The 23,029-nt window shown below is 42.9% G+C and overlaps 1 protein-coding gene and 1 long non-coding RNA gene across 3 annotated transcripts; one reads left to right on the top strand and one right to left on the bottom strand.

Moving 5' to 3' along the window:
• Positions 1-919: 919 nt before the first annotated feature.
• On the bottom strand, positions 920-1,589 carry LOC131519632 (uncharacterized). The gene is made up of 2 exons (XR_009265726.1): positions 1,343-1,589; positions 920-1,068 (listed from the first exon to the last, which is right to left on the bottom strand). It is a non-coding gene; the product is annotated as an uncharacterized LOC131519632 (long non-coding RNA).
• Positions 1,022-21,579, top strand: TMBIM6 (transmembrane BAX inhibitor motif containing 6). Of its 2 annotated transcripts, none has more exons than XM_058742858.1 (10): positions 1,022-1,127; positions 10,463-10,550; positions 11,656-11,764; positions 14,701-14,821; positions 16,455-16,503; positions 16,610-16,707; positions 16,913-16,992; positions 17,300-17,400; positions 18,235-18,310; positions 19,521-21,579. In XM_058742858.1, the coding sequence occupies exons 2-10, from the start codon at positions 10,495-10,497 to the stop codon at positions 19,542-19,544; spliced, it is 714 nt and encodes a 237-aa protein (XP_058598841.1). In that variant the 5' UTR covers positions 1,022-1,127; positions 10,463-10,494; the 3' UTR covers positions 19,545-21,579. The 2 variants fall into 2 exon arrangements, with proteins under 2 accessions (XP_058598841.1, XP_058598842.1); XM_058742859.1 differs by lacking the exon at positions 1,022-1,127 and adding an exon at positions 1,742-1,880.
• The last annotated feature ends 1,450 nt before the right edge of the window (positions 21,580-23,029 follow it).

The following is a 23,029-nucleotide window of genomic DNA, read 5'->3' as shown; positions in this document are numbered from 1 at the left end:
AAGAAAAAAATCATTGCCTATTTTAAAATGCTGACAAAACAACATCACACAATCCAGGAAAAAAAAAAAAAGAACATTTTAAACTACCTGGCAACCACTATAAGCTCTCTTTTTCTACATTTTTGGCTGCATACTTTTGCCTCTTCATATGTCAATTTTGTACTATTTTTATAGAGATATTAAGAGTTTAAACAGTTGATAGTGTTGAAACTTTTTTTTTTTTTTCTAACCAGCTTCACAACCCTTTACTATAAGTTCTTGCACAAGTGGTGCTTCTGGCCCGGGACACGCCCTTGGGGAGCTCCAGCCCTTTGATCTCTCTTGGTTTAGCTTCTCCCAGTTGCCTGGGCAGCTTTGCCAGATCGCCGCCCTAGTTCCCTCTCCCATCCACCCTACTCCACAGGCCGAAGTGATTGTGAAGTTGACGCCCACTTCCCCCAAGCAGGCAAGGTGATCCTGGAAGCCCTTCAGCCCCGCCCGCGGCCCCAGGACCACCACCTGGGCTAGAGGGTGTCGGTGCTTCCGATGCAGGACGGGGGCTGCTATATTTTCCTTGCATTCCTGGACAATTCGCTGAGCCTACAAGAGTGCTCTAAAGCCTAAGCTCGGCAAGGTTAAAGGTAGACTGGCTCCTGTGAGACCGCTTTTTTACGTGTTATCTGAATTTTTTTCCCGTTTTAACATTCCATGAGAAGCTTAAAACCAGAATCCCGGGACTTTGCCGCGCTATACCATCTAGCGTTGTGGGGGCTCCGTGACTAGTCAGGTACCTTGGGTGCGGCCTGTACCTCTTCACTTCCTCCACTAGGGGCGGCTTTAGACCGCGGTCTTTCCCAACTATGGGGAAGAGGCGGAGACCTTTTCCTACGACATCGGTTGGCGGCCAGAGTCTTGATTGACAAGGGCACTAGCGAATGGCTCTGAAGTAAGCAGCCGTTGTTTACGCACGTACAGCCAATGGGAAGGTAGAGGTGCGGCCAGCGGCCAATGAGGACTGGCTTTAAGCGGAATGCAGGGGCGGAGCTTCCTTCGACTGGCAAACGCTGAGTGAAGAGTCTGGAGCGGACCCTGGGAGTGTCAGAAGCACATCCGGTGTTAGAAGAGCTGTGTGGGCTTGTAAGAGGCCGGTAAGAACAAACGTCTAAAACTGGGACTGCGCAAGCCGGGAGTGAGAAATGGAAAGGGGATTAGCAGTTATCGACTGAGCAAGAGTGGGAATAGTCTCGGTTTTCGGACAGACTGCACCTTTGGGGAATGGGGCCCTGCTCCGCGACGGAACTCTGGAAAGCTGGGCGGGGAGGGGAGAAGATCGGGAACTAGTGCTGCGCATGCGCAACCGTACCGGAGCGGGGGAGGGGCGGGGGCGAGTCCGGCAGGTTTTGGGGGCCCTCGAGGCTCCGGTTCTGCCCGCGAGTGCTAGCGAAGGGTTCTTGTTAGTCCCTTTTCTTTCCTTCCTCCCTCCCACTCTGCGGTTTTTCTCTTTTTTCCCCCCGCCAAGAGTAGGCGCAGGGGCCCTTTTGGCCCAGCCTCCACTACTTGAATTCAGGTCACGTCCCCCGCCCCTTTCTTGCGAGGCTAATGAAAGCGAAACTTCATGGGTTTGTGGTCACCCTTGCTCCACCCGACTGATCGCTGCTCTGCTGCTGGCCCTCTGGCCGACCCCCCTCTGGGTGAGCGGCGAAGGCCAGGACTCGAGGAAGGGCCTGGTCAGGCAGGCTGCCCTGTCACGCCAGTCAGGTGATGTCACACTCCTCTGTGACACGCGAGGCTCCTTAGTTACTTGGAAGCCAAAGGCAGAGGCAGGAGGTGGGAAGACCCTTCCTGGCTTTCCAGCCCCACAGAACAGTCCCATTCTGGTCTGATTGATTACCTTTGGACAGGTGAGGTGGCCTTGGCTTTGCTTGGTCCTGAGCCTTGTGGGCGTCTTTCTCAAAGTACGGTTCAGGAAAGGCGTCGTTGGGCGGTTGTTCTTTTTCTTGAACCTGTTTGCTGGATCTGTGGTGTGGTAGTAAGTAGGCTTTGGTAATTTTGTATATTTAAGTGTGAAATTGTTACCTAGTGCCAGCCAGAAATGCATTGCCTACCCCATCCGCCTTTCTTTGACCAAACAATAACAAAAACCGCTCTGAACTTGACTGTTTTAGCAGTAGTTAACTTGTGAATGTGTAACCCTGTGGAAGAGCTGACTGTGCCTGAAACAAAGATTTTAAGGTTAAAAGTTAATTGCGAATAGGCTTTTCTAGTTATTTATTGATACTCAGTTTTAGTTTATCTTTGGGGTAAGAATTCAGTTGAAGGAAGATTATTCAAGTTGCATAACTAAATTCTTATGGTTTCTACAAATACACCTATTTCTGTAATTATTAGGTTTACTCTCTTTGGCAGTTTATCTTTGTCTAATGTTTTTTTTGTTCTGACTTCAAGAATATGCTGGTGCTTAGATTCTCTGCCATTTTCCTTCCGGTAGAGACAGAATGGTTGAATCCTTGAGAAACACCCTGTAATTTGAATTCCGTTTCCTTCTTCCATTATTTAACTGTGGAAACATGGCTTAGTGAACCCCCTTTCTTCCTGTCTCTCCCTTCCCTGCTATTGATGTGACTGAAGTCTTACTGTCCTAAGAATAGGAAAGGTAAAATTAACCCAAATATTTAGTCAGCATTTCTGGTTTTTTCCCCCCTCGTTATGCATATAGTTCATGTTTATTGCAAAGTGCTGAAAAATCCAGAAGAGTGTGACAGGAATCAGCGTGTGTTAATATTTTTAAGATTTCTCTTTGCCAATGGTTGGAACTGCCTTAACGAAAACTTGCTTTTCTGCTGTAGATAGAGTGTAATAGTAGAGAGAGCACCAGACATTAGAGGTCAGAAGGCCCCTAATCTGGTTTGGGTTCTATTACTTAACTTTGCGGTGTTGGTCAATACTAATGTCCATTTGTCCCTTTTGTACTTTACAATGATTTCACACAGATTATCTTTTCTTCTTCTTCTTTTTTTTTTTTTTTTTTGGCAGTATAGTTGACACAGCGTTACACCACTTTTCGGGTGTACAGCATAGTGATTCAACAAGTCTATACGTAATGCTGTGCTCCTTATGCTGTGCTCCCTGCAAGTGTAGCTACCATCTCACCATACAAACACTATTACAGTCTCACCGACTTTGTTCCCCTGTGCTGTACTTTTTATTTACGTCACACGGATTTTCTTACCAGCATTCAGTAAGCTTGGTAGAGCAGGGATCATCATCCTTATCTTACAGATAAGGAAGCCTAGATGATCTTAGGTAAAATGATTTCCCCAAAATTATGAGGTAGAAAATGGCAGGATTTCTGACTCCAGAGCCAGTGCTCGTGTCATTATTCTGCCTTTTTGAACCTTCTTTTTAAAGGGAGACTAATCATTTTTGGTGTGAACATCAAAGGAGGTAACGTATATAAAAGCACTTTAAAAGTTGTGACATTTTATATAAATATGGTTAGTGATATTATAAAAGATACGACTACTGGCCTGAAGTTTCACTTTATTTCATAAACTACCCGTGGGTATTAGTCTCCTCTGGGAAAATACTGAATATTCTCTTGATGTTCTATCTGCTAAGTTTTCCTTTGCTATTTTGACTTGGCCATAGAATCTGTTAGAAGTGTCTTCCACTTCACCCTGTTTTGTTCCCCCAGAGGTGTTTTTTTTTTTTTTTTTTATGGAGATGTAATTGTTTTCTTTAAAACATTTTTTTTTGATGTTTATTTACTTTTGAGAGAGAGAGAGAGACCGAGTGTAAGCTGGGGAGGGGCAGAGAGAGAGGGAGACACAGATTCCAAAGCAGGCTCCAGGCTCCGAGCTGTCAGCAGATTCCGACATGGGGCTCGAACACACGAGTTGTGAGCTCATGACCTGAGCTGAAGTTGGAAGCTTAACCGACTGAGCCGCGCAGGCGCTCCAGTTCCCCGCCCTCCCCCCCCCCCCCCCCCCGAGTTTCTAACCAAATTTCACGGAGTAGCTTTTTTAACAAACCCGTTTTTGTTTTCCAGAGACTGTAGACATTGGCTTTTAGGGCCATCACGTTACCCTTCATGGTAGGTTCCCTTTTGAGCCAGTTGGGGAATGTCAATTTGTGGCTACAGCACTCTTGATTAGATAATGGGGTCTACATTTGTTCTGGGGACTCCTAGTTGTGCTTAATCACACAAGCGTTGTTAGAATCAGATGCAAGCTCTGGTCTCAGGGTGCTTACAGCCAAATATGTGAGAGAGGTTCCGGCACAATTAACTAGAGTCCAAAACACTTAAAAAAGAGCTTCAAGGATACGAATTGAATGGGTGTGCTGTTTTTCCTAATCTATGCCTGCTCTCATTTGGGCTAAATATGTTGTTATTGGAGAAGGCTTCTTTACTGGTTTACGCTGGGAGATGACGTCGTATTTAGGACATTGGTGCCTCCTTATGATTCAGTCTGTCAGATGTGGTTATGGAGAAAGGGATTCAGTAATGTCAAAGTTCGATGCAAAAAATAATTTATTGAAGGCAGGAGGCATTCCATGTCTAGTTAACTGGCTTGGTTCTGAGGCAGCACCCTAGTGAGACAGGATTCAGTGTTAGCTAGCTAATCTAGCTAGTCAGGAATCTTGGTCCAAGTTAAGGGAAGGTCTGGGACATCTAGGGTTCAAATCTAGGACCATCGTGTCAAAATAGTTCTTCGGATTTCCTGAAACCAAACAGACCTACCTCTTAGGGATGCCAAGGAAAGCATCAAGATAATGACCATTTACTTCATCAAGTTCTCAACCACTTCGGATTATCACTTAGTGGTTATTAGGCTGTCTCAAAACACCTTGTGGCCCTGTGGGGCAGGAGGTACCGTGTAAATACGCCCGAGGAGAGGCATGCCATTTAAACAAAAGTAATGTTATCCAATAATAAAATTTATCAAATTCCTTTAAATTCCAGTTTATAATTTTCTTAGATTTCTCCCCATCTTCCCCATTTAATTTTACTCTTTTGAGTAACATCATTAAGTCTTCAGGATATAGTTAGCTGTGAGTTAATGGTTGAATAATATTTTTAAAAGGCATGTGTAAATTAGATTTTCAATTAATGTTTTCTTTTATTTATTTATTATTTTTTTTAAATTTACATCCAAGTTAGTTAGCATATAGTGCAATAATTATTTCAGGAGTAGAATCCAGTGATTCATCCCTACTTATAACACCCAGTGCTCATCCCAACAGCTGTCTTCCTTAATGCCCTTTGCCCATTTAGCCCATTCCCCCATACACACAATCCCTCCATCTACCCTCAGATTGTTCTCTATATTTTTAAAGAGTTTCTCGTGTTTTGCCCCCCTACAGTTAATGTTTTCTAAAACTAGGGGAAATTAATGCACTGAGGACATGAGAGTAATGAGTATTTACACTAATAGAACAATGGTTAACTTATGGAGCCAGTCTTATTCATGAAGCACTATTCTAAACACTTTATTTGTATTATCTCATATAATCCTCAACCCTATGAAGTGGAGAATATTATATATTACTATATACAAATCAGGAAACTAAAGCACAGTGAGGTTCAAGTGCCAGAAACTTGCCTCATGTCACACAGCTAAGGAAATATCAACTACGGTTCAAATGCATATAGCCATGCTCTTAACCACTATTCTAGGTACATAGTTATGCAGAGACTGAAAGCCATTCAATAGGAAGAACTACTGAAAAAAAGGCAATTCTGCCCCCTCCCTGCCCTGCCTTTTTTTTAATTATTATTTAAAAAAAATTTTTTAATGTTTATTTTTGAGAGAGAGACAGAGTGCGAACAGGGGAGGGGCAGAGAGAGAGGGAGACAGAATCTGAAGCAGGCTCCAGGCCCTGAGCTGTCAGCACAGAGCCAATGCAGGGTTCAAACTCCTAGACTTCTCAAGATTATGACCTGAGCCAAAGTTGGACGCTTAACCCACTGAGCCACCCAGGCCCTGCCCCTCCTACCTTTTTAATCACATGGGATTTTTCTTCTCTCTTAAGTATCAGTTGGTCCCTTCTAGATGTGTAGGAAGAGGACTCAAAATGGTGGAATTACAACAGAAATGAAGAACCATACAGTTCACAAACTAAATGGTTTTTTAAATGTTTATTTTTGAGAGAGAGAGAGCACAAGCAGGGAGGGGCAGAGAGAAAGACACACAGAATATGAGGTAGGCTCTAGGCTCTGAGCTGTTAGCTCAGATCCCAACGTGGGGCTGGAACTCAGAAACCATTAGATCATGGCCTGAGTCGAAGTCAGCAGCTCAGCAGACTGAGCCATCTAGGTGCTCCACAAACTAATTTTTTTTTTTTTAATGTTTTATTTTTGAGACAATGTGAGAGACAGAGTGCAAGCAGTGGAGGGGCAGACGGAGGGAGACAGAATCTGAAGCAGGCTCCAGGCTCTGAGCTGTCAGCCCAGAACCCAACTCAGGGCTCGAGCTCACAAACCGTGAGATCATGACCTGAGCTGAAGTCTGACGCTTAACTGACTGAGCCAGTCAGGCGCCCCTCCACAAACTAAATTTTTAATTAAATGTATGAACAATGTTTCTGTGACTTGCTGGTTTAATGTTGTTAAATTGTATACATCAAGACAGCCTTCTGCCCAGCAGTCAGCAGGCTCTTCTCTTTAAAAGGCAAGGATTTTTTTTTTTTTTTTTTTTTTTTTAATTCATGATTGTTCCTGTTTGCATAGCTATTGGCCAGTTGGCCATGTTTCATGTGGTCTGTACTTAATAGATATTGAAATAAGATTGTAGAGAATTTTGTTTTGTTTTTAAGGCTTGGCCCTTGATGATAATTTTTCATTTTAGGACAAGGGTAAGGAAGATACCTAGAACAAAACAAGAGATTTAGTGGGACATAATACATGGATGTTAGTTGATGAGAGTGTCTGTCTTCTGCCTGCCCCTCCCTCCCTCCAGACCTCAGGAATACTAACTCAAAACAATGTATTAATTTTTTCTTTCTTGCTAAAGCTGTGCAGTAAGTTTTGTTGTTTTTGGGTGCCTCTGGCAGAGGAGGCTGGCCAGAGGAACCACAGAATGGTGACGCTTCTAACAAAGCTTTAGCAGTATATGCACGACAATATGCACGACAGATGTTGGCAAATTTGGAGAAATTAGATATTCCTGCTCTCCTAAGGTTGACAGAATTAAATGAAGCTCTGAACCAAGTTTAAGGTGTTTGATTATAATTAAGATCTGAGCATTTACTTCTCAAATGCAATACAGACAAATTTCTCATGAGTCTATGAGGCACTGTATACATTATATTCTAAATAAATAATCCCACCTCTTTGTTTAAATTTGAGTGTAGAACTGGGGAACGGGAGAGCGCATACAATTTTTAAATTTTTGTATGAGTTGGCATCCAGAGTAAGACCAGGGCTGGTATGGGTTTTGTAATGGGCTGATATGTATTAGGGGAATTATTGTATTGAATAATTTTTGAGCAACTTGTAATACACTTTTTTCCTTTATTGTAAAATATACATGCAAAGCGTATGATACATTTTAACATCCTTTTTTTAAAAACAAAGATTTTCATTTAATTGTGGGGCCCCTTTGAAATGTTAGCTGAGTTACTTGGTTAATGGTTTTGAATACCTGAAGCCCTGTTAGGTGCTGACTGTTTCCTGGGACTGAAAATACTTTTGGTATGGGAGCTGCTATTTTTGAGTTATGAGTGCAGTTGAATCTTGTTCAGCTGAATTTGCATATTGACCATTGCAATGTAGATATGCTTTCTCTGCAACTTTTGAGCACAGTAGTTGAGGCTAAGATAGAGACTTGGTTAGTGTAATCCATCTTGCAAAACTTCTAAGAACCGTTTTTAACTTGTTACTTATCTGTACATTAGTTCTTGTCTATTTGAAACAGACCTAGAGCAAACTGTCATATTTCCTTGATTCTAAGACCTAACTTCCCCCCTCGTGTTTTAACAGTTCTGAAATAAATTATGTCATATATACATCATGTCATTTATTAAATGTATACCTTACTGTGTTTTTCCCTGTAACCCTATTATTACAATTGCTATGTGCCTTTGCATCTAGAAAAGTTGGTAATTACATATTTCACTTAATTTTAGAATCAGTGGTGATGCTGGGAAACTGGTTTTGTTTAATTGATTTTTTAATGATTTTAAACCACGAGGCACTACTAAATCATGGAGAAATTCCTATTTGATACTCCCTGTCCTCATAACCTTTTGATAGTTTGGTTTTTCCATCAGCAGTTTTAAGAGGCAGTCAGTACCCTCTGGGAAATATCAAAGAGCAAACTGGGAAAGAGGAGTTTCTGTCATTATCCCCTCCCACTGTTTCCACTCAGTGGGGTCTGATTACAGGGTGTTGCCCCTTTCTAACAGTCCTCTGAGTATTTGAGGATTTACACTGCAGGGCCCATTCACCACCTTTTTTTAACTCTTGAAATTGGAAGCAAGAGGTACTTGAGTGTTGTTGTGAATACTGAAAAACTTGGCTCTGAAGGTTGCTTTAGAACTGTTGCAAGTTCTGTCTAGGGATGTCATTAGGGATGTTAATGGAAGCCTTAAACAAAGACACTTTCCAGGTGCTGGATTCTGCCAGCCTGTAAGTATGCTCTCTGGAGGATGTGTTCATCATGATTCTGGAAGGCTGTGGTTAGCCGTGTAACAGCCTGCAATAGTTGCACCATCTAGATCAAGAGGGCCCAGAGCCCTGTGACTTCGATTTGCGAGCAGCAGCTTTAGTGGGCTCTGCAACTTCTTACTGTATCCATCCTTAAGAACAGAACTAACAAAAAAATTGAGGTGAGTAGGCATGTTGGTGAGAAAGGAAAGAGCAAATCGAGAGAAAGCCAGCTAGCCATTGTAATTGTTTCATGTGTGCGAGAGCGAGCCTCAGTAAACAAATGGTAGTGATCCGTGAGAACTAGAAGAATGGAATCTTTCCACTGGCGCAGGATTTCTCAGAAATCAGTTTGGGATTGTAACTTTTCTTGCTCAGATTAATTTTGCTGAGTATTGGGCTAGGTGCTGATTAGAATATGTGGGAGTAGTTGGCCTATCTTGCCTATCTTTCGAATTACTTACCTTTTGTATTTTAGTACCCCCCACACACACACACCCCGTTTTTGGTCGATTTGAAATGAATAGACATTATGGGTCTATTAAGAATCTGGATGATTGTGGATGATGGATATTTAGGGAAGATGAAAATTCTTGATTAGATTTTTAGCTCTGTAGATTGAATGTATTTATTTAGAATTGCATGTGAGATAGAGGAGGGAGCAAAATTTAAGAGCCTAACTTTATGGTGTTGATGGAATGAACCTGGGTATAGTTCAATTAAAAATGTCCTTTCTGTGACATATTGGGACAATTGACAAAATCTGATTAAGGTCTCTAGATCAGATAGTAGAATTGTGTCAGTGTTAATTTCCTGGTTTTGGTCAGTTTTCAGGATGTACATGCTGAAGTGTTTAGGGGTAAATGGACATTGTGTTATATATAGAGGGCAGGGCATACGGCAAATATGGCGAAATATTAACATTTAGGAAATTTGGGTGTAGGGTATATAGGAATTCTTTGTACTATTCCAACTCTTCTATAGGAAACATTCTGAAATTGTGTTTTAAAAAATCCTTTCTGCACTTTTCTCTTTAAAATTGTAAATCCCATGGGGTGCCTGGGTGGCTCAGTTGGTTAAGCAGCCGACTTCGGCTCAGGTCATGATCTCGCAGTCCGTGAGTTCGAGCCCTGCGTCGGGCTCTGTGCTGACAGCTCAGAGCCTGGAGCCTGTTTCAGATTCTGTGTCTCTCTCTCTCTGACTCTCCCCTGTTCATGCTCTGTCTCTCCCTGTCTCAAAAATAAATAAAACGTTAAAAAAAATTAAAAAAATAAAATTGTAAATCCATTTCAGTTCAGTTCAAACATGCACTAGATGGAAAGTTTCTACATGTATATATTTAAAGTTCAAGACTTATTGCCTGGCCTAGCTCCCTTCCTCCCTCCCTCCCTCCCTCCCTTACTCCCTTCATCTTTGAGGTTCTGTGCACCTTTGCTGAGAGAATTCTCTAGCATCTTGAAACAGTGACGTAAGATTGCTTTATGTTCCAGTGACTGGGTCCCTTTAACTAGATTGCTACTGGTAATTTCTCAAAGAAAGAAACTATTAAAGGGGCAAGTTACCTTCTGTAAGAATAGAAAGCAAATGCTAGTAACAAAATAGTTTGGGGAGGAGATGGCTTTATTTCCTCTGTCCCCTTTAAAATGGTTGAGTATGATTGCAAACGTATGGTGGAAGCAAATACATAAAAATGAAAATGGCTGTGTTAAGACAGTGGGGTTTTAGATACTTTCATTTTCTGAAACTTGTACTATTTTTCCATGAGAAAGTTGTTTATGTTACTTTGTACATCTTATATCTTTAAAATAACCTTTCTTCTTATCCTTGATTCTACAGAGTGGAGGCTGTGTCCCACAGACTCTGGCATCATGAACATATTTGATCGGAAGATCAACTTTGATGCACTTTTAAAATTTTCCCACATGTAAGTATGTTGATCTTGACTGTAGTTTATTATTGCATTTCCTTTCATATCTTGTTTCTTTTCCTACTTTATTAACTTTTGTATGTATAAACTAACATATTAGCTTTGCTAGAATCCAGACACTCTGATAAAAGCACCCCAATTCTTTTTTTTTGTTTGTTTCCACAAATAAAGTTTTTTTAAATTTTTTTCTTTTTGATTTTTTTTAATATATGAAATTTATTGTCAAATTAATTTCCATACAACACCCAGTGCTCATCCCAAAAGATGCCCTCTTCAATGCCCATCACCTACCCATCCCCCATCAACCCTCAGTTTGTTCTCAGTTTTTTTTTTTTTTTTTTTTTTTTTTTAATTTTTTTTTTTTCAACATTTATTTATTTTTGGGACAGAGAGAGACAGAGCATGAACGGGGAGGGACAGAGAGAGAGGGAGACACAGAATCGGAAACAGGCTCCAGGCTCTGAGCCATCAGCCCAGAGCCTGACGCGGGGCTCGAACTCACGGACCGTGAGATCGTGACCTGGCTGAAGTCGGACGCTTAACCGACTGCGCCACCCAGGCGCCCCTGTTCTCAGTTTTTAAGAGTGTCTTATGCTTTGGCTCTCTCTCCCACTCTAACCTCTTTTTTTTCTCTTCCCCTCCCCCATGGGTTTCTGTTAAGTTTCTCAGGATCCGCATAAGAGTGAAAACATATGGTATCTGTCTTTCACTATGGCTTGTTTCACTTAGCATAACACTCTCCAGTTCCATCCACGTTGCTACAAAGGGCCATATTTCATTCTTTCTCATTGCCACGTAGTACTCCATTATGTATATAAACCACAATTTCTTTATCCATTCATCAGTAAAAGCACCCCAATTCTAAGGGCTGTTGTGTGGTCATTGAAAAACCATTTAGTTATTCTAGTTTGGATACTGATTGTTCATAATTTGGGGCCTTTGGCTCCTCCCCAGCATTTAAAATTCTCAGTTAACCTATTTTCAAATCATTCTTTCTTTATTATAACTTATACATATGCCCTGGGAAGAAGAGAGAGAAATGATTATCAGCTTAGAAGTGAGATTGGTCCTAGAATGATGGCTGTTTAACATTCTTTCCTAGAACCCCCTCGACACAGCAGCACCTGAAGAAGGTCTATGCCAGTTTTGCCCTCTGTATGTTTGTGGCAGCTGCGGGGGCCTATGTCCATGTGGTCACTCATTTCCTTCAGGTAAGAGCAGTGTCTCTCCCAGTTGTTGTGGCACAAATTGCATTAGGTTGAAACCAGCTCAGCAGGATGGTGCAAGCCTGTATCCCTCCTTAATCCTTTTCTGTAGTTTGTTATCTGAATCAGCCAGAGGTAGGTGGTAAATAAGGACATGCAGAGCCATTTAAATTTTTTTGGCAGCTGTGCCCTCTCTAGAAACTGAAAACAGGATGTCATAACCTGGACACTGAATGATGGGCAGCTGACGTGTAAGACCCTGACACTATAAATAGTGACAGGACGTGACTGCTGGGGTTTGCATGGTAGCCTTTTTATCTTTTCCTTCGTTCTTCCTCTTTTTTGCCTGTAATTGGAGTTCTTAGATGCAACACACTGATTGTATGGTTATCAGGAGAGGCAGGGTTGAGACCTTCGAGGATTTGACCTATTTTATTCTCTGATGCTCTTCTGTCTGCATAGTTGAGTAAAAACCTTCAACAACTCACTTTCCTGTGTTGAAAGAGACCTGGGGTTTGGCCAGTTGGAATAAAAGGGACAGTTGAGGAATAACCAAAAAGTTTGAAGTTCTCACTAACCAAGACTTGTCCTTTCCAAGTGTCCTTTTTAGTGTAAGTACAGGGGGTGTGTCTGTGTTGGCATTTGCCACTACTGAGAACTGTCCCTATGCTCAGGCATCTCCTGGCAGAGGTTGTGTGAAAAATTACTCTAGATACTCAAAGGATAAGACTTTGGTCCCTGGAGTTTAGACTAAAACATACTCCACCTTCTAGGCAAGAGTGGCTATTTTGGCTTCTGGTTGTGTGTTGGGTTTTTTGGTTTGTTTTTTTAAGTAATGTAGTAAAATGCAGTTATCCTCATTATTCATGTATTCTGTATTTATGAATTTACCTACTTACTAAAATGTGTTTGTAAGCCTAAAATCAGTACTCACAGTGCTTTTACAGACATTTGCAGTCATAAGCAGAACCGCAAAAAATTTGAGTTGCGCATCTCACATGTTCCAGCTGAGGTTGAATGAGGCAACACACTGCCCTGTTTCAAACTCTTGTACTATAAACAAGGATCCTTTTTTATTGGTCTGTGTAGTGCCACGTTTTTTGCATTCTTGTAATTTTGATGGTGACGTCAGTGTTTAAAGTGGACCCCAAGCATAGTGCTAGAGTGCTGTCTAGTGTTCCTAAGTGCAAAAGATGTTCCTAACTGCAAAAAAAAGTTCACTAAGACTGTGATGTGTCTTATGGAGAAAATATGTGTGTTAAATAAGCTTGTTCAGGCACGAGTTGTAGTGCTGTTGGCCATGGAATTCAAGGTTAATGAATCAACAGTATATATCAAATAAAGTGTCCTTAAACATAAACACACGTAAAACATGTATTGTTCAGTTGAAGAAAACATAACCAGAGGCACGTGAGAATCTACCCCTTTATTTTCCTCAGGAGCATTTGTTCAGTATTCATTAATTCATTGTTCACAGTAACTTTATAGAGCATAACTATAAGAAAAATGAGGATCAGCTATACCTTTAAAGGAAGAAAGGAACTTTAGTCTGCACATATCTCCTTAATTATTTTTCTCTTTTTCTAGTGCCTGGCTTTTCCCACTTGGATTTTTTAAAGAATTTTTTATCTTCTTACAAAATTAATGCATGTTCATTGTAGAGAATTTGGAAAACAGACTAGTGATGAAAAAGAAATAAAAACTCCTTAATCCTATCACCCAGAAATAACTGTTGACATTTTAGTTCTTAACCTCGGTCTCACTCCATTCAGACTGCTCTAACAGAATACCATAGACTGAGTAGCTTAAACAGCAAACATTTTTCACGGTTTGGGAGGCTGGAAGTTCAAGATTGTGGCACCAGCAGATATGTTATGTGGTGAGGACCTGCTTCCTGTGTAAATAACCGTCTTCTTGCTGTGTCTCCACACAGCGGAAGAGGCAAGGAGCTCTCTGGGATCTCTGTTATAAGGGCACTAATGAAGTCTCCACCCTCATGACCTAATCACCTTCCAAAGACCCCCACCTCTCAAAATACCAGCACATTGGGGGTTAAAAGTTAAACATGAATTTTGGGGAGACATAAAAATCCAGTTTGTAGCACCCTCTCAGTCTTTTTTCTCTGTATAGGTATATATGTTTGTGTGTATGTGTTTTAAAGTTTATTTATTCATATTGAGAGAGAGAAAGAGAAAGAACAAGCTGGGGAGGAGCAGAGAGAGGGAGAGACAGAGAATCCAAAGTGGGCTCTGTGCTGAGAGCAGACAGTTTCATATGGGGCTTGAACTCAGGAACTGAGAGATCATGACATGAGCCAAAGTCAGATGCTTAACCAACTGAGCCACCCAGGCACCCCTGTGTGTGTGTGTGTGTGTTGTTGTTGTTGTTTTAATTTTTTAATGTTTATTTCTGAGACAGAGAGACAGTATGAGCGGGGGAGGGGTAGGGAGAGAGGGAGACACAGACTCAGAAGCAGGCTCTGAAGCTGACAGCACAGAGCCTGATGTGGGGCTCGAACCCACAAGCTGTGAGATCATGACCTGAACTGAAGTCAGATGCTCAACTGACTGAGCCACCCAGGTGCCCCTGTGTGTGTGTTTTAAAGTGATCAAAAAGAGGTCATTTCTACTTGTCCTACAGATTTGAATGTGCTTCAAGCACTTGTCACATGATCTTTTTCTTGGGCAAGAATCACAGTTTGCCTTGGGTGGTTGTGGCTGATACACTACCCAGGTCAGAAGAGCCTCTAACACCCACCATAACCCACCTAATCCTGTCTTGTAAGGCTTCTGGTTTCTCCTTACCCCTCTCTGCCTTTTCCACTTCCTCCAGGTTAGAAGCCAGTATTAGGAAGTTCAGATGAATATTTGATCCCAATAAGGTCTCCTCCAGAATACATTTGATATTTTCAAGTACTTAATTATTGACTCTGGATCTGACAGGCTGGCCTGCTCTCTGCCTTGGGCTCTCTGGGGTTGATGATTTGGCTGATGGCAACACCTCATAGCCGTGAAACTGAGCAAAAAAGACTGGGACTTCTTGCTGGATTTGCTTTCCTTACAGGTATGGTAAGGACTGGGCTAATTTGGGGTGGGAGTGGGTACTGTATCTAGTATCTCTTTAGACTAAGGCCCAAGATTTGTGTGTATTCTCGTTGACCTCAACTGGCACTCTGTACTACTCAGTCTTGTATTTGAGTGTATTTTGTCTTGTATTGCTTTCTTAATTCATAGAGGTACATCTTGCTTTCCCATCCAGAGGATAAGCTCTTTGTGACTACTGACTGTGACTTACACACACTTTTGTATCCCAAAATAAGCATTTATGTGTGTGAATGAATGAGATTCAAGAGCTTAGGTAGCATAACTAAGCCTGACAGTGGACTCAACACTGGCAACTCGTCCCTCCTGTGACCATCAATTCTGAACTTTGCTGACAGTTAATTAAAGCCGTACATTGAGAGCCATCCTACAGAGCACATTGCTAATTCTCAAGACAACAGTTAAAAGCACAGCTCTTCTGCAATTATTATTAAAGGAAACAGGACTCAAGCTACATAGTAAAAATATTTGTGAAGCAGCATTTGACTCAGTTACAACTCATTTTGAGCGTGTCTGTATAGTGTTGAAGTAGAAGGGAAGGGATTTAGAGATTAGGATTTTTTTAAATAGGGAAAGCTAGTTTGTGAAGGCATTAAGGGGTGGAATTATCAGAAGGAAAGAGAGTAGCAAGAGTAGAGGAAACGTTGGGGCTGGAACACGTTGCCACTGTACCCTCCTCTTGGCCAGTGTCCACCCGCAGAACCGGTCTGGCCTTTTCTATAAAAGGAGTCAGCCCTGAAAGACTACAGGTTGCTGGCCACAAGGCACTGGTTTGCTCTTGATCCTTCTCTTCTGATTCCTGATCTAGCCTACATTCTAGTCTCACATCACTCCTCTTCAGAGTATTGCAGGCTTACAGTTTAACTCAAAAAAAAAAAAAATTTTTTTTTTTTAACTTATTTTTTGTTTAATGTTTATTCATTTATTTTGAGAGAGGGAGGGGGACTGAGAATCAGCCCAGAGCCTGATGGGGGCTCGAACCCACAAACTGTGAGATCATGACTTGAGCCGAAATCAAGAGTCAGTTGCTCAGCTGACTCAGCCACCCAGGTGCCCGTAGCTCAAAAATGTTTGATATGCCTGCTTCATTTTTCCTAATCCGTATTCATCCTGGGTCATCCAAGATTTTCAGCTAAGAGGACAGTTTTGTAGCTGTGTCTATAAACAACTCAGTCAAGTATATGTTCTCTGGAAAACAAGGAAGATGGAGAAGAGAGAGATTTAATTACTTTAGTACACATGTTTGTTTTTTTTTTTTTTAATTTTTTTTTTCAACGTTTTTTATTTATTTTTGGGACAGAGAGAGACAGAGCATGAACGGGGGAGGGGCAGAGAGAGAGGGAGACACAGAATCGGAAACAGGCTCCAGGCTCCGAGCCATCAGCCCAGAGCCTGACGCGGGGCTCGAACTCACGGACCGCGAGATCGTGACCTGGCTGAAGTCGGACGCTTAACCGACTGCGCCACCCAGGCGCCCCCACATGTTTGTTTTTTAAGAGCAGGGCATGTCTGCACTTTTGATGGTCAACTTTTGTACAAGGGTCCTCTTCAGGAGTTGATGTTAATACTGTGTTCTGGGGCTTTTTGTTTTCTAGGAGTTGGCCTGGGCCCTGCTCTGGAGTTGTGCATTGCCATCAATCCCAGGTAACTATTTTAGTAGCATCTTATGTCTGTTTATCATTGCAGATATGCCTTCTAAATAGGTTTGCAGACCTGTAGTCTTCAGTCTAATGGTCTTTTCCTCTAACAGCATTCTTCCCACCGCCTTCATGGGCACAGCAATGATCTTCACCTGCTTCACCCTGAGTGCACTCTATGCCAGGCGCCGCAGCTACCTCTTTCTGGGAGGTAAGTGCAGACTGAAAAACAGAGAGAGGGTCTCCGCTTTAGCCGGAATTCTCACTGGGACCCTTTGCCTACCCTCCAACTTCTTGTGACTGTTGGGTTGAAATTGAAAGTCTTAATTTGGGGGGAAACGTAAGGAATGGCTTTAATGAGGTTGCCTTACTTTGCTTTGGCTTTTCCCAGGACGGCATTTTGTCCTCTCTTGTAGGTGTCTTGATGTCAGCCATGAGCCTGATGCTCTTGTCTTCCCTGGGGAATCTTTTCTTTGGATCCATTTGGCTTTTCCAGGTGAGACTTTACATATAACTTCCAGCAGCCATTTGCCTTGCTCTTCTTTTTCTTGCTTCACCTTAAAGCAAGGTGGACTTAGAATCTTCCAGAAAGCTCACTTTCATTGGGCAGTGAAGAATTGTGCCTAGGGAAGCCATGTGGTTTCCACCATAGACTTCTGTTCCCATGAATGTTAATGTCATTAGGCTTAGCATTTGTTGTACTTTCCAATTGCCAAGAGCCAAGAGCCAGAAAGAGGTAACAGCTGGTTTTTTCCTCTGTGGCATCTACCACATAGTCACCCATCTCATTCTTCTTGTGTCAGGCAAACCTATATGTGGGGCTGGTGGTCATGTGTGGCTTCGTCCTTTTTGATACTCAACTCATTATTGAAAAAGCTGAAAATGGAGATAAGGATTATATCTGGTGAGTGAAAACTGGTCTTTAACGCCTCCCTTTCTGTCCCCGTGAGTAGGGTTAAAAGTGGACTAGGTGGCCCTATCCGAACTTAAGTGGCCAGCCTCCAGGAGTGTGTATGGTAGGATACCCATGCTTTTGGAACTGTATACCAAATAGCATAGTCTCCCTCAATTCCTGAAAGACCTCAGATCTTTTAAAAATTGAATTAATAATACGCATTTAATTATCCTTACTTTTAAGGCATAGGACAGGGAAAGGGATCTTTCACCTTTTGCTCTATATTTTTGTATTTTTTTTAACGTTTGTTTATTTTTGAGAGAGCGAGAGCAAGCAGGGGAGGGGCAGAGAGAGAGGAGACACAAAATCTGAAACAGGCTCCAGGCTCAGAACTGTCAATACAGAGTCCCATTGCAGGGCTTGAACCCACGAACTGGGAGATATGACCTGAGCCAAAGTCGGACGCTTAACCGACTGAGCCACCCAGGCACCCCTATTTTTGTATTTTTTAAACCTTTAACAATGAGAAGAAGAAACACATTCTTTTTAATATATATATTTTTTTTAACGTAGTAATCCTCTGAGAGTTTCTTAACCAGTTAATGGTAGTTCAGGGTTCAGATATAGGCCCCTGCAGAGTCTAAAGCTGAGTTTTTCTTTTCCCTGTGCTGCATGGCTTTGTTGAGTTGTAAAGGATCTCAGACACCAGAGTTTTACTTAGTTGGTGGTTTGGTGAAGCTCACTTGTGGGGTAGACACGGGGTTTTTATGTCCTGCACCTCTGTGGACTGTGGATAAAGGAAGGTGGGAAATGCCAACTTATAATCTGGTTCTTCTGTTTCAGGCACTGCGTTGACCTCTTCTTAGATTTCATTACTCTCTTCAGAAAACTTATGATGATCCTGGCCATGAATGAGAAGGTTAGTCAGCCTACCACCTAAAGATGAGAGAATGGCTCCTGAACTCAGCATCTATGTATACTTCAAATTTGAAAACTTAACGAAGTGTGTAGGTCCAGGTTAACTGTAAGGCCACCAGAAGTCTTTAGCCAAAGGAGAAAAAGGAACAAGTAAAACAACTCCCTTAAAAAAGGGGAGGGTGGGGGTGGAGGATCCCTAGTGTGGGACTCTTGACCTCAGGGTTGTAAATTTGAGCCTCACATTGGGTGTAGTGATTACTTAAAAGTAACAAAACTTAAACAAAAAACCAGATCTCTGAGATTAGTATCAAATGAGAAAAGGGCTTCAGTGGCACCAAGAAACAGTCTACTATATAAAGAATTTAAAGGCTGTAAAGATGGTTATGACTCAGGAAAAGATATTCTAGGGAATTTGTTTAATCTTGGCAATCAGCTTTTATAAATATGTGTCAGAAGTAGACCAGTTTTATCCGCTTGTTAGTCTTGTTTCCAGAGAAGCATTCTGTATATGGTTAGTGAGTGCCATACATAGTCTCCTCCGGCAGTAGGGGAACAAATGAAATCATGAGGTGTTTTTTTTTTTACAGATCTTACTAGGAAACAGGAGACAGTGTGATGCTGGTGGAAACAGATGAGTAGGTGGGATTGGTAGCTCTGTCTTATTTGTGTGGCGACTAGACTGAGCTCCAAGCAGGTTTTAGGCAAAGCAACTCAACGTTCATTTGTTTAACACACTGGGCTTCCACCGAGGATTGAATGACGTGTTCACTGGACTAGATCATTTCTGGGCGTTGGTTTGTGCCCAGGATTTATACTTCTCTGGCTTAATGGAAAGTTGGTCTTGGCCTCTTGTTGGAGTTATTTTGGGGTGGACTGCCAGTCTGCAGCTTTCACTGGATGAGATCCGAGCTGTGGTAGTTATGAGTAAGCCAGGAGTGGTCAGGTGGCCCAGCTGGGTGCTCTTGGAGTGGAAGTGGGGACAGCTGCTTAACTTTTACTCCTGTCAGGTCTGTCAGCAACTTGAGGGACCACCAGTGGAAGATGGTTAAGATCCAGTTCCTCCCTTACGGAGGAAGCATTTCTCCTCTCTTTTTATGGTCTTGTTCCCTTCCAGTCTCTAACCGAAGGTAGCCAGGTATTGGCTCCCTCAAGAGTTTTAGCTTGAATGCCAGATGCCGAAAATTAATTGGGCGATTTTTCTCCATTTCTAGGACAAGAAGAAAGAGAAGAAGTGAAATGACCTTCCAGCCTTGTCCAGTTTGACCTCCTGTCCCTCGACCCCTCATTTCCTCTTCGCACACATTACAGGTGGTGTGTTCTGTGATAATGAAAAGCATCAGAAAAGCTTTTGTACTTTGTGGTTTTCTCTACTTTGAATTTTTTGATCAAAAAACTGATTAGCAGAATATAGTTTGGAGTTTGGCTTCGTATTCCTGGGGTTCTTCCCCACTCCCTTTTCTGCCCAGCCCAGTCCTAGCCTCTTCCTCTGCTCAGGCAGCCGGTCACCATGACGAGGAGTGGGACCCACAGCAGAGCAAACTCCAGGATGTCCACTTTCCAGCCGAACTTCGCCAGGTGCACCTGAACTGGTAGAGCCGCCTCAGCCCTTTGCTCAGCATCGTTTGGTTTGTGCACAGTTCCTGTGGGACTAGGCAGTGTGTTTCCCATTGGAAAGGAGTTTGGTGGTCCCGTTTTTTTTTTACCCAGGCTCACTGTATCTGAGCTTCTGTCAACACCTACAAAGAAAATGAAGAGCTTCTCCTGGTGGATGCTTTGCTTCCTCTGAGCTGCCCAAGCTGTTGCTGGTCTGACAAACACATCTCTCTGCCTTGCTATCCTAAAAGGAGTGTGGATTTATGTGTTCCTATTCCCCATCCCTTGTCTGACCGTTGGGGAATCTGCCTGTTTCTATCCATGAGGAGGGAGGGTTTCAATACAAAGGAAAGACTGATTCTTGTCAGACATTTCTGAAAAGGCTGGTTATGTATGGCAAGATAGAGCATAGAATTCCCTAACTTCCCATCTTTATTTTGGTCATCACCTTAGTTGTTGAGTGGCTTCCACCACAGTGACTTTGATTGAAGATGCCAGGAGAGGAAGGATAGGGAAGGGGCATGGTTGAGCCTGGGGGTAATTGTAAACTAATTCTGCCAGGCAGACCTAGATAAGGACCTGTTTGGGGCAGTGGGGGAGAAAATCGCTGCTAACTGAATGGTTCTTTGTTCAGATCAGCAGAACTGGGTGGTGATGACTTAGGCAGCATTCATGACAGTCCAGTGCATTTCTGTCTTCCGCCTGGACGCCAATAGTGTCAGGCCAGAGATTCGGGGCAGTAGATAAACATTCATTTTACAGATGCACTTTAGTTTTTGGGCTGTTCACCTGTTCCAAGAAATCTGTAGCCTTCCGGGTGGGGACTAGGTGATCAAACCTGTAACACCTCTAATTCCCTTCAGCTTTGTGGTTGTGAGTGAGGGAGGGCGATACCAATGGGGATCACCAGCTCTTTCCCAGGGAGCTGCCACAATCAGCGGGCACAGAAGGGCAGGCAGCCTCGAGAGCAGGTGTGACTCTGGCTACTCACAGGGCCTCAGTGTAAGGGGGACTGAGCCATCAGGAGTCCACTGCCAGGATGATACCACTTTTGGCTCTCCCTGTTCACAACCAGCACACAGTTTGACCCAGTGGCTGCTGGTTCGCGGGGCACCGCATCCCCGGGCCACCCCGTGAAAAGATTTGTTCCCGGGGTGTTGGTATTCCTAGAGTGCCATGCTGCCCAGAATGGCTTGCTTCTGCAGAGGATGCTGCCTTCTGATTTAGCTGCCGCCTCCAGCCTGTGGCTTGAGAACTTACTAAAGGGACTTCCTTCCCATTACCCCCCTGCCCCCCCCCCCCCCCCCCGCCCACCATCCCAGTAGCACTCTCTATAAATTTGTTGATTCTCTGCTAGGCCTGAGAATCTGAGTTACATCTCTTGAAGCCAAACTCCACCTCTTATGCTTTTTTGCTTGGGATAAAGGAGTTTTTCTTTAGAAACAGTGCCAAGAATGACAAGATATAAAAAACTACTTTTAAAGAAAATGTCTAACAGGTTTTTAATACAGTAATCACTGTAATTATCACTTTCTTTTCTAGTTCCTTGGTTTTCAGCTCAGGCTGCATTCTCTAACTCATACTGTGAAGACAAAGGTGTTTTTGATTCAGAAATATATGAAATCAACATAGTCTTAATTTGTAAAAAAAAAAAATAAAGAAAATTCCTTAACCTTTCCTGGTGTAACTGTGTGTTACGTTCAAGGCCACAGCTGAACATGGGCTTGGGTACTGTCTGACTTGCTGAGTGGGGCCTGGGAGTGGAACAGAATTTCAAGTTTCTTCTCTAGACTTATCAGACTGGTAAATAGAAAGAAACAGGGACCCCCGTTAGGCCTCCCATTCTGTAGCTCCAGCTTGCTACAAATGTTGGGAATTTCCTGTCCAATATATAGCCCGGGCCCTTTTCCAGTCCTCCCCCTCCCCAGCCTTTAGGTGCTTTGTGGTAGCAGCTACATGGCTCTAGTGAATGCCAACCTTTGGAATTTGGTGATGCATAAATGGGAAAGGCATCATGATCTCATTCTGCAAGTCTTTGGTCACCTGCTATGGCCAGGCTCTATTGTAGGTGCTAGGAACATTGTCATCAGTGAAAAATATAAAAATCCTTGTCCTCAGAGTTGATGAGATTATAAACCTGTTTGCATTACAATCAGGTTATGCCATTTTGGCATGCTTGCTCTCTGGTTACTGTGTACTTTGTAGACACAGAAGCTTCCTCTTAGGATCTGTTAACCCTGACTGGTTCAAGTTATGCGCAGTTGACCTCTTGGATTCCCCATACCCCCATCCCAGCCAAGGTTAGCCACTTTCCCTGACTTGGAAAGTATGCCTTAAGTTCTCAACCGTTTCTGTCTTGCAGACTCTGAAAAACTCCAGTGTCAAATATTTTTAAAGCATTACTATTTGGGGGGTGTTGCCTTTATCTGCATGGCACAACGTAGTGCTTAACGATAAATCAAGCACTGCAAAATGCTTTGCGTGTTTTGTTCACTACTCCCAATAGCCTAAGAAGGTGGTATATTTACCACATATGATCAATAGCTTCCAGGGTCATGAGAGCAGGCTGTCTCCAGAGCCCCTGGCTCTTCATTGGTGCTCTGTATAGGCAACACTACACTGTGTTAGTGCCTCCTGGCTGATGTTACCCTTCCCATCCTGACCTTCATCCTGGCTAGGGCTCCAGTTGTTTGGGGTGGAGAAGGGGATCCCCATCCCCAGTCGTCACCAGAGTAGGAGCATGAGCTCCTTTTAGTCTCCACCCGCCCCCCCCCCCCCCCAGCAAGCCCGCCAAATACAGATCAGACAGGAGAGATGAATGCATAGCTCAGTTCATGCCTAGTGGAACTGCAGGCCTGACCTACAGTGAAGAAGGCACTGGTGGAGGGCAGAAGTGGAAGGATGTATGCCCTGGCAAGGCAACATCTGTCCTGCCTGCAGGTGATTGGATGAGGGCACCTGCTAGGCAGCAGGCCATGTACTGGTCCCCCTTGACCAGAGGTAAAGATGGATAGGGCAGTAACTGCTTTTTAGTCCTTCATGGCTAAGCAGCGCAGGAGAGTTAAACGGAGACGTTAGTTACGTGCTTACACGGGTATAAGCACAGTGACCATGAGAATAGTGGGAG

Source organism: Neofelis nebulosa, chromosome 8 (assembly GCF_028018385.1).
Source record: "Neofelis nebulosa isolate mNeoNeb1 chromosome 8, mNeoNeb1.pri, whole genome shotgun sequence".
NCBI classification, from domain to species: Eukaryota; Metazoa; Chordata; class Mammalia; order Carnivora; family Felidae; genus Neofelis; species Neofelis nebulosa.
This window is presented reverse-complemented; position numbering and strand designations above follow the sequence as displayed.